The sequence below is a fragment of the Typopeltis vanoorti genome, chromosome 12, assembly GCF_054136105.1.
Source record: "Typopeltis vanoorti isolate ZY-2024b chromosome 12, IOZ_Tvanoo_1.0, whole genome shotgun sequence".
Lineage (NCBI taxonomy): Eukaryota > Metazoa > Arthropoda > Arachnida > Uropygi > Thelyphonidae > Typopeltis > Typopeltis vanoorti.
The window spans coordinates 48,835,514-48,847,707 of NC_143560.1; the positions used below are offsets into that span (position 1 = coordinate 48,835,514).

The following is a 12,194-nucleotide window of genomic DNA, read 5'->3' on the forward strand; positions in this document are numbered from 1 at the left end:
TTTGATTACGTATACAGTTAAATATAAATTAACACTTTACGTTACACCACATATATTTAGTTATACAAAATTCTAAACATATTATTATTTTATAAACTAATAATAGGTCAAGTTTTGAATAAATATTTAATTAGTAATTCTTAATTAAGGAATAATAAACAATTTTATATAAACCATGATTAATATTTAATAAGCCATGTTAAATGTGAATGAAAATTAATAAATTACATAACATAGCTTCATTCACAATTTAACAGTGAGAACTATGAGGTATTTCCTTACTGAGTGTTCCTGGTAAGATCTATTCAAGTATACTTGAAACGGTTGAGAAGAATTGTGAAAGAAAAGCTTGGTGAAGAACAAGCTGGATTCAGGCCAAATAAAGGCTGTCAGGATCAGCTCTTCACTTTACGACAAACAGTTGAAAAATCATGGGAATATAACAAAGATTTGTATTGAAGTTTTGTCAATCTAGAAAAGGCATCTGACAAGGTGCCAAGGGAGAAGCTATTCAATATGCTACAGTTATATGGTGTCAATGGAGCAATTACATCAAGCAATACTTAGTCTTTATTTGATTTCTAAGTCAGCAGTTAGAATTGAAGGAAGTACAGGAAGATGGTTTAATGTCAAATCTATTGTCAGACAAGGATGTACATTATCCCCCTCTGTTATTCATTATCTATATGGATTACATTATGAAGGAAAGTGGTATGAAACTTGATATCAAAATGGGAGATGTTAATGTCTGCGCTTTGCTTTATGCGGATGATGTTATACTTTTAAAAAAATTCAATACAAGTCTGCAAGATTCCCTGACTAAATTGAATAACTGTTGTAATACATATGGTATGAAGGTTAGCAATAAAAAGACAAAGACAATGAAAATAGGCAGAATCGCCGAAAATGTCAACTGTGCTGTCAATGGAGAACCTATGGAACAAGTAAAACATTTCAGCTACTTAGGTATGAAATAGAAAGTCAATTGAATAAATTCATATGGAATAAGAGAGAAATTAGTCGGAACACTAAGTTAGCTGTATACAAGACAGTGTTCAAACCAGTTTTAACTTATGGATCTGAGAGCTGGGTCAGAAGTAAAACACTTGACCAAAGAATAGAGACCGCAGATATGAGAGTCCTGAGAAAGATTATTGGCATGAACAGATGGAATCATTGGCAATATCATATTAAAAACGTGGATATTAGGAAAGAACTTAAACAGAATCGGCGAGGAAAGATTAGCAAAACAAGTGTTCTCTGCCAGGTTGGCAGGAAAACTACCCAGAGAAAGACCAAGATATAGGTGGATTGATACAGTACAAAGCGCCTTAGATGATTTGGAGGAAAATTGTAGATATGAAGTTAGTAATGACGAAAAGTTTTCATGTAGTACTATCATATCATGTACACCCCTTGAGGGTATATGTCAGGAATTTGATGCTGACGTATACTAAATTCCTGTTACAAAATATATAGCAGAATTATAAATAACAAAACTAATAAGATATTCTGAAAACTTTATTTTAGAAGTACAGAATGGATTTAGAAAAAGACGAGAATACAATTTAGAAACAAATGTTATATTTAGTGACTTGGAAAATAAAGCATTTGACAAAGTTAAAAGAAGCATTTCATTTAATATAGTAAAAGAAAGACAAAGACCAAATAATATTCTAAAAGCTATCATAAGTTATACAAATTAAATGGATATTGAATCCAACATTATTTCAAGTATATCATAAGTATATATGAAAATAATCCAATTTAAATAAGATTAAACCATGAGCTATCATATATGAGAGAGATAAACCAAGGAGTCTGACAGGGATGTCCTCTTTTAGCAACTCTTTTTAATATTTATCTAAATGAATAATAATAAAATGGAATAAAAATTTTCATCAAGTTCACCTACTGTGAATTTAAACACTCCTTTTTGCTGATGACCAAATAATAATTACAAATTCTGAAGATAACTTACAGAAAGATATTTTAAATTTAAATGAAATAGCCAAAGATTATGGAATGATAATATCAACAGAAAACAAAAACTATGGCCTTGAAAGGAACAAGATCCAGTAAGAACTAAAATAGTAATAGAAAACAAGATTTTAGAACAGGTGAATTCATTTAACTACCTAGGATGTATGATTGCATATGAAAATAAAAAAGATATAAGCTTAAAAATTGCAAAATATTTAAATATAACAGGTATAATTAACTCTATATTTAAATATAACCTAGAACAAAAACAAATCAGACTAAAAGTATACAATACACTAGCCCTACCAGTCGTAGTGTATGGAAGTGAAATCTGGACAATAAAACAAAAAGACAAACAAAGATTAATAACAGCAGAAATTAAGTTAATGAGAAAAACTGCAAAGTATACTCTATTCAATCACAAAAAAAAAAAAAAAATAAAAAAAAAAAATAAACCAGGAATCAGTAATAGAAAAATTATAAACATAAATGGATGGAACACAGTGAAAGAATGAAAACAGAAAGATTACTAAAACAAGGCTAAAATTGCAAATTACAAACCCGTTAGGGAAAAAGGAAACCATCTTAAGTCCTCTTCAGATATTCAACGATCATTTCTAAGGCTGGAACAATCCTAAATCCTTGACCCAAACATGACGATGATGATCATAAAAGTTTACTATAATAATAATGAGAAATGACTAATCACCTGGAACAAGATCCATATTATGGGTTGAGTGAAGAAGGATTTCAAATTTATGCTCAACTTTAAACTTTCAATGTTTCATAAGTTAAATGAGGTCAGCAATATTATGTTTTTATAGATATAAACTTGAGCACCTTTTGACAACAATTCTTACAGCAAGTAGCATGTTTCAGTTTCTCTTTAAGAATATTATAACGCATTGCTCTGCTCACATCTGTCCATATTCACAATAACACCAGATGGATGGCCGAGTGGACAGTGTTACTGCTCTGTCTATTTTTATTGATTCTGCATTTACAGTATTATCTGATACAATATGAATGTATACAGTTATCCTAAAGGGAATCAACAGCACATACAACCTATGGAACCTAAACAATCCAGTCAAAATATTATGACCACCCTCTTAATAGTTTATAGGCACCCTCTCTCTTGCTGCCAGAAGAAATGCTGCACAGTATGGCATGGACTTGATATATATAAAGAGATCTTTAAACATGATAAGAGGTATGTTATACCACACTGTCAGGATTGCTTCCCATATAACTGGGAGCATTCAGAATGGAGGATTCAAACCAGATCTCTTGCTCTGTGTAATTCCAGAGATGTTCTATGGAAGTGATTTGCAAATTATGACACAGGCTACTTCCAGTCCACCAATTAGTAGCTGAAGAGTATGAAAATTGTGAGAAAAAATAGTACAAGTTTAATATGAATTCATTTTCATAGATGTTATCTTGAATTTGACACCAAGCTGAGAACAGCAAGTTGTAGTAATTACTGAATATTATCAATAGAGGTATCACCTCTCTGTAATGATGGAAGTCACTTCCTACTGGACTGAGATCTTCATGGTTGCTAACATAGCCTGTTTTTTAAATTTAAACTGAATTTTATAATTCAGTATAAGTGCATGAAATTCATCTTACTATTTTTCAACATTACAGCAGCTTTTTTTTTAAAAAATGGGAAAATTAGTGTTAGAACCACTTATTCTTCTTTGGATTTATCATTTTTTTTTAAAATTAATTTTTATCTGAAGTGTCACTTTAATTTAATTTTATTATTTATTAATTTGCTGTCATTCTTCCACTGAGAAACTATTAACCCACAAGATATTCAACATTCAAGGTTAGTGGCCCTTACTTAATTGAAAAGCCCTGTCGTATGCGATTCCAATCCAGCAAACGACTCTCAAATGATGCCAGCAACATGGCACGACACATTATTCTGCTGGAATACATCTGTGTTATTTGGTACTGAAATATACTACAAATACCACCATGTCGACACAAAGGGGGGGGGGGGTATATGACCAGTCGCAACAGACAGATTACTTTGTAGAATTCATTGGTATAATCTATGAGTATTAGGTCTACAAGATTCCCAGAAAAATATCTCTTTACCCATACCATAATATTCCCACTGCTTGTCTTCTGCTAGAAATAAGATCACTTGAAAGGCAACTTTTTTCCAGTCTTCAACAATCTAATGTCATCTCTCAAATATCAACAGTAGACAATAAATTTAATTTAATCCTTTATCCAAGTGTGAGTAAACAAAGTTTGTGCCTGAAAGTAACTTCAGGACTGGGGTAAGGTGGTACAACACCAGGGCACTCTTTGCAAAGGTGAAGCAATCTACCAACACTCCTATCTCAGTATCTCCCATAATGCAAAACACATCTCCTTGCGAATATGTCTAATGTTATGCATTAAGGGAAGGGCCACAACCCAAACTAGTTTCAACCTTTATTGAGGTCTCTTCAGCGGGAGCCAGGCCCAAGTGGAGATACCAGACAGAAGCATTAGCAGGTCATCTCTACCTATAGGAGTTGCCAAATGGTGTGCCACTCTTTTTTTCTATGAGTATTAGGTCTACAAGATTCCCAGAAAAATATCTCTTTACCCATATCATAATATTCCTACTGCTTGTCTTCTTCTGCTAGATTCTGCTAGCACAACCTTTATTGAGGTCTCTTCAGTGGGAGCCAGGCCCAAGTGGAGATACCAGGCAGAAGCATTAGCAGATCATCTCTACCTATAGGAGTTGCCAAATGGTGTGCCACCCTTTTTAATAAATTACTCTGGATTTAGAGAAAGATGTTGAAAGTTTATTTTTCACTTGGTTAGAGTATAATAAATTTAGTTTAATCCTTTATCCAAGTGTGAGCAAACAAAGTTTGCACCTGAAAGTAACTTCAGGACTGGGGTAAGGTGGTACAACACCAGGGCACTCCTTGCAAAGGTGGAGCAAGCTACCAACACTCCTATCTCAAGGAGATGTGTTTTGAATTATGGAAGATACTGAGATAGGAGTGTTGGTAGCTTGCTCCACCTTTGCAAGGAGTGCCCTGGTGTTGTACCACCTTACCCCAGTCCTGAAGTTACTTTCAGGTGCAAACTTTGTTTGCTCACACTTGGATAAAGGATTAAACTAAATTTATTATACTCTAACCAAGTGAAAAATAAACTTTCAACATCTTTCTCTAAATCCAGAGTAATTTATTAAAAAAGGGTAGCACACCATTTGGCAACTCCTATAGGTAGAGATGACCTGCTAATGCTTCTGCCTGGTATCTCCACTTGCGCCTGGCTCCCACTGAAGAGACCTCAATAAAGGTCGAAACTAGTCTGGGTTGTGGCCCTTCCCTTAATGCATAACATTAGACATATCTGCAAGGAGATGTGTTTTGCATTATGGGAGATACTGAGATAGGAGTGTTGGTAGCTTGGTCCACCTTTGCTATGAGTTGCCCGGTGTTGTACTACTTTACGCCAGTCATGAAGATATTTTCAGGCGCAAAGTTTGTTTGCTCACACTTGGATAAAGGATTAAACTAAATTTATTATACTCTAACCAACTGAAAATAAACTTTCAACATCAACAGTAGACATAAGTCACTGATAATTAGGTGTAAACATGGGTACCTTGATTGGGCATAAATAGTAATCGCACATCTCCAATAGTTTTTATTGTGATATACAGTTGATCCTTGAACAATGTGGAGGTTAGAGGTGCCGATCCTATGTGAAGTCAAAAATCCACAACTTTTGACTCCCCCCAAAACGTAACTACTAATAGCCTACTGTTAACTGGAAGATTTACCGATAACATAAACAGTCGATTAACACACATTTTGTATATGTATTATATACTGTATTCTTACAATAAAGTAAGCTACAGAAAAGAAAATGTTATTAAAGAAAATCATAAGGAAGAGAAAATAAATTTACAGTACTGTACTGTACTGTATTTATCAATACCTTAAGTTTACGTCCTCTGTTTACAAGCTGAATCGTCTGTCAATACCTAGATCAATATTGTCTCTTATATGACAGAAACCACTGAAATGTTATATGTATTACTAACACTAACCATCAAAAATGAAAAGATAATGTGAAAAAAGAATTCGTATTTATTTACAGGTATAACGATTCATGTACTGATAACAAAGAAGCAACAATATAATTGCTTTATGGTAGTCTAGCCTATTCACTAATGAATGAAATTTAACTAATTAATTAGTAACAGTTTATTTTATGCAGTTTTGATTTAATACTGCATCTTTACTTTTGTTTAAATTTCTCTCGACTGTGAATGGTGCCATGTACGATCTGTAAGTGTTTGTGTGCGTAAGTTTTGATAAATCTTAACTGTTATAATAAATTTGTGTGTATTTTACAGTAGTAAATGATAACATAATTAGTTATCTACATATATTTCATGCATTCATGACATACTTAACTTTTTCGATATTTTGAGGCTGTGATGCCTGCAAGTTTTTTCAAATTGTCACAAATCTCCAAAAGTTTTCCAATATATTTATTGAAAAAAATCTACGTACAGGGTGTTCGGGATAAATTTGACAGTTTCGTAAGGAAAAAGAAAATCTTCTTTGTATCTATTAAATTTAATGAATTGACAAAAAACATTACAGGCAGAGTTCATTACAATACTATCAACAAGATTTACTCAAAATAACCACCATTAGCATCGATCACAGCTGCAATTCTGCTTCGGAACCTCGAACAAGCTGATGCTACAGTCTCCCTGGGAAGGGCCGCAAAAACTGTTTTAATTTTATCCATTAACTGGGCTTTTGTATTACTGGAAGTGCGATTGGTGTCTTTTTCAACTGCGCCCCATACAAAATAATCCATGGGGTTAAGGTCTGGGGAGTTTGGAGGCCAAACATTTGGACTGGTGAAGTCGTAGAAATTTTCAGACAACCATTTTTGACTTTTCCCAGAGGTGTGGCAAGGGGCCGAATCCTGCTGCCATACATACGGCCTACCATTGGCTACCCTTGTTATCCAGGGCTTGACTACAGTTAGCAACTCCACGAACAAAGCCCAAATTCCAATGCCAGGGTTCTTCAACACCTGTTCCTGCAGATTTGCGAGGAATTCTGCTGTACGAACGCAATCAGATCGTCTGCTAGGGATCTTTCTTCTTGCTACATCCTCGTAGTCACCATTGCAAGTCTCTAGTTCATGCCTGATTGTTTTTACTGTATTCAGGGAGCATTGGGCAGCAGTCGTAATATCCTTATTTTGATGGCAGGCACGAATCATCATGATACAAGTTATTCTCTTCCATGATTCAGGTGGGTTCCAGCTATCCATCCTTTCTGACATCTTGTATATGAATGAAGAAGGGTCCAAACTTTTAAATGAAGAGAAGTGTGTGTTAATACATGTAACTTACGGAAAAATATAATTAATTATAAATATGTCAAATTTATCCCGAACACCCTGTATAAGTGGTCCTGTGCAGTTCAAACTTGCTAGATCAACTTAAGGGTCAACTGTAGATGCTATCTGGTGGTTGTATGGCTGGGTGAGAAATAAAGGGATGATGATCAGAATATTTTGACTGGACTGTGTATAATACATGTGAATAGTGCATTATGTAGTATATTATATATATATATATATATTAAAAAACAACAACTTATTTCTTTCAAGTTTTCTCTATGTATAAGCAAAATTACAATTTTATGCTCCATCTTTAGGAATAAATTTCAGATAATACACAACATAAACAGCATACCTAATTTCTTTCTACCCATAAAGGGTTAAATTTTAACATAAAAACTGTATTAACTGCTATATTATGTCATTAAGTGTATTAAATTTTGAACTTACAAAATACATATCACTATCTCCTAGAGAAGAATAAGCTCCACCCAATGTTGACAACCAAGCTAGTGCATTTTCCAATTCCAATCTCTCCAAAACTAAAGTCTGTATTTTGCTGTTCCTGCATAAGACAATAAGCTACTTCAGTGACATTATAAAATATATATGTATGCATGATGTTTATAAATCAAATGCCAGTACAATACTAGCTTCATCCATCATATGACTATCTGAGGATATTGTAAAACATTAAATTCATACAGTTGTATTATGTAGCATAAAATTATATATAAAAAAAAGAGAGCTCTCATTGTTTTTGTTACTTAATTGGTTTTAAGTAACAATGTGATTATAAATTGGTATGGAGATACAGGATGCTAGAAATTTTCACTGTTACACACCTAGTTTCTCCAGCTTTACATATCAATGACTATTTACAATTAAGCATTTAATGATATTTAATTGCTTAATAGCAAGCCTAAATTTCCAGGATTTAATCCTATTATTCATCTGTCTTCCTCAGGTTATTTTACATGGAAAATCTATAAACAGAAAGATTCTCTATTAACTAACTTCTTGTTATAACTGAATTGGAACTTTTTTGATAAACAGCATATGCAGTATTATAAAACATTTAAGACTTACTTAACTGTTAATTTTTATCCAAGTTGGGAAATGCTGGTTAAGACTGACACAAATGTGACTAACCAAAATTGCATCATATAACTAAAGCAAATACACCATACCAGCAAGCTGAACACATTCTATTCTCACTATTTTTGCTCTGTCCTTATACATATGGCTTGCCTGCAGTCAGAAATCTGTTCTTTGTGAGCCATCAAGAATCAGAGATGCACTGGCAAAATAATAAAATTACTATTTAAAATTAAGTTTTGTACCTGTTACTCAAAATGCTTTTAATTGCAGAATTTCCATTATGCCTAATTCTCAGCATATTACTACTGACTTCAAAAATATAAATGAGAGCCAAGTAAGTAACTTTCAACATTATATTTAAACTACAAAAAAAAAAAAAAAATGCATTTAAAAGCCTGTATACTTACTGATTCTCACTACAGAAAAAGTGTATATGTCATAGGAATAGGTTTTATTTATATATATATATATATATATATATATATATATAGTAGGTTTGGTGTTTATAGTTGCACAGTAAAGGGGTGCTGGGCAGCTGTTGCTCTTGTATTAACAGGTGCAACAGAAAGTGGAAGAATGATGGTTGCTAATTCACTGAAGCAGTGACTATTGAATAGACAGTGAAGAAATACTGCACTTGTGAGATAGAGGTTGAAGTGAGTCTGTAAGAAATTATCTATGAGTCTAATTGCATGCCTCTGGATGGCATCAAGAATTCTAAGGGAAGTTTTAGGTGTACCACACCAAACATGAGCAGTATTCTAAACATGGATCTGGGCTTTGTATATAGGGAAGAATTGGTTGGATGTAAAATAGACTCTTAAACAAAAGAAAATGCCAAGTTTCTTGGATGCTGAGGAGGCTATTGATGTGATGTACTTATGCCAGGAAAGACGAAGTAAATGTTAGTCCAAGCAAAGAGATCTGCTCTTGTTTGGTGTATTGCTGAGGGTAAGGGTAGGCAAACCAGGATCTCTTTTGAATGAGAAAAGGCAAACTGTGTTTTGGTGACATTGAACATAAAGTTGTCCTCACCCCATTGGAGGACAGTATGTAGATCCATGTTTAAGGCACTAGTTGTAGATGATCACGTAGCCTGTGAGTACTGCATGGTTTGTCGAATGAATAGGATGAGTGGAGAGTACTATTGTCTGCAAAGCTGTAGATGAGATTAGTGGTTATTGTGAGTAGGTTATTTATATACAGGAGAAAGAGAGTAGGTAATAGGACTAAGAGAGGGAGCCATCCACCATGACTTATAGAGAACAACCAGTTACATAGGGTAGCAGAGAGACCAAAGGACTGCAATTTGTTTAGCAGGCCTCAATGTCACAAATGGTTTAAAACTTTGGAAATGTCAAAGGCAACAGCACAAGTTTTTTTGAACCTTTCCACGGTAAGGGTTCAGTGGTGGATGATGTAAGCTACAAGGTCAGCTATGGATCTTGAATGGCAGAATCTGTACTGGTGGTCACCAATTAATTTGTGTGCCTCTAAGTAGTGGAGGAGTCAGCTATTGATGACTTTCTCCATTATTTTGGAGAGGACAGTGGCGATGGCAATTGGTCAGTAATTTGATGGTACACTTCTATTACCCTTTTTTGGAATAGGATGCAGTGACGAATTTTCCATGCTTGCTGCGCAAGCTCATTACTTGAGTAATGATATTTATTTGTTAATAAATGCATGCATTTATAAGCATTCCATTTAGGCTTTTATTTTTGTAGATAGAAGATGTCTTAAGCTTGCACGGCAATAATTGAGCTTTGCGTTGGGTATCGAAGGCCGATGCTTGCTCGTCTAGTCAGTTACCATGGCTTGCTTGGTTGTAGGAGCTTCCAGGTCCTCGCAGCAGAACTGCGATTTCATGCGCGTGCATAGCCATCTCACTCAGTTGTTTAAACATAGGTCATACGCAGTCAACGTAGCTCTAGCCAGTGAGCTTCAACCAGCCTTTACAAGTGTGTGTGTTGCTTGGGAAAATTAAGTTACAACCAACTTTTTATGACGATGTTATTGACCAGTTCATAAAGAAGAACTGTAGGGTAGAATTTGTATTCAAGTAGCTCAACTGAAAAAGAGAGAATATCATTTGTAAAATAAATGTTGTATTTGTATGATTAAATGTACATAAAGTTCTAAATATATAGTTTTAAATGGCCAGTAATTCATTATTCTCCTAATCAGACTTCAATCACATCTCTCACACTCCCTGAATGATAACAAGAGCAAGCGTGAATTTCAAGACCAGCATTCGCCCCTGATAGGATGGATTGCTTCCATGCATTTGAATAAGTACCAGATATGTATAAAAAATTATAGAGATGATACAGGACAGGTGTTAGATCTGGAGCGCAATGTTTGAGAACAACTGGGGAGATACCATCAGGACCAAAAGACTTTTTAATATCCAAGTTATTTAGTAATTTTTTGATGACTTTTTTGCCAAAAAATTATAGAAGGAATACGGTGATTGGATTCCAGTATGGTAGGAGGCGATTTCACTTGGCCATAAATGAAGGAGTTCGAAGAAAAGAGTGATGCCATCAGGATGACACACAGGTGAAAGTGCAGGAAAGCATGACTTCTATTTGGACAGGAGGCAAGTTTTCTGCTGGTGACCTTTATGAAATCGGATTTGGATCTACTGACGATTGATTTTCATATGTTGTGTGCTTTGGTATTCCTTTTCCTTTGATGCTTCTTATTTTGATGGTGCTAATTTTGAATTCTGCTAAGGTTGAGTCGGAGTTCCAGTAGGAACTCTGACTCAACTTGATTTTTCACTTTTTGTGCTGGTTCCTTCACAAAAACAGTGTGGCTTTGCTCCAGTTACATGAAATTCCATCATTTGAACCATGATTATTTTATTTTGGTTTAAACCAATAAGAATACAATTTGTTCAGCTAAATTACAAATTGTCAGCACATCCTCTTTTATTTAGTATTCAGCTAGAGTCCTACTAATCAGATGCACCATGAGATGGTGAAGACTGGATATTAAGTCTGAAGTCCAAGTTAGTTTTCCACATTCCTTAAAATGCTATACAGAGACCTCTTATCCATTATCTAGTTCTGAACCTTAAAAGTGACCCTGTCTAAGATTATGATAAACAAAAGTGGGTTCAGAGCTGACATGCTTTATATCAAGCTGTCACTTTATTTTCTTTTATGGTAATCTCACTCATGACATGGTGTTCAAACTCTGGTATGCTCTGTATAAGACAGATGATCAGAAAGCTGACGACAAAAATTATTCCAGCTCTACAGATATGTGGTATAGCTCTTCCAAATTATTTTTCTTCCTGTCTATATTTTAATATGGTTATTTCATAAGATGCCATTACCATCCATGAATCAACACTATATATTATTAAGGCTCACAATCTAAAATTTCAGCTTATAATTCTTTTGTGTAGTAAATGTACTATCAGCACTATTAATCTATATTCATCATAATTTTATGCTTTTTTTTTTTTATTAATGAGAACAAACCATTACTTTTTTTTATTATTATTTCTGTATTCTAGTCCAGATGATTCAATTCTAGCTTTTTCAAACTGATTCTTTAGTATATTTAACCTTCCTTTTCTATTTCCCATGTTCAGTAGTTTAATACTGCCTTATTCTTTCCTAATTTCTTTATTCAATCTTCAGGGATGACAGAGTAATATTCCATTCATACATTCCACTGGAGAAACAAAA

At 34.1% G+C, this 12,194-nt stretch overlaps 1 protein-coding gene across 2 annotated transcripts in view; it reads right to left on the reverse strand.

The window, feature by feature from the left end:
* LOC150100770 (uncharacterized) overlaps nt 1-12,194 on the reverse strand; it is a 71,485-nt gene that overhangs the window by 21,990 nt on the left and 37,301 nt on the right. For both annotated transcript variants that reach the window (XM_090401964.1, XM_090401963.1), the window contains exon 3: nt 7,840-7,954. In XM_090401964.1, the coding sequence (XP_090258090.1) occupies nt 7,840-7,954 (115 nt within the window). The remainder of the gene's footprint in view (nt 1-7,839; nt 7,955-12,194) is intronic.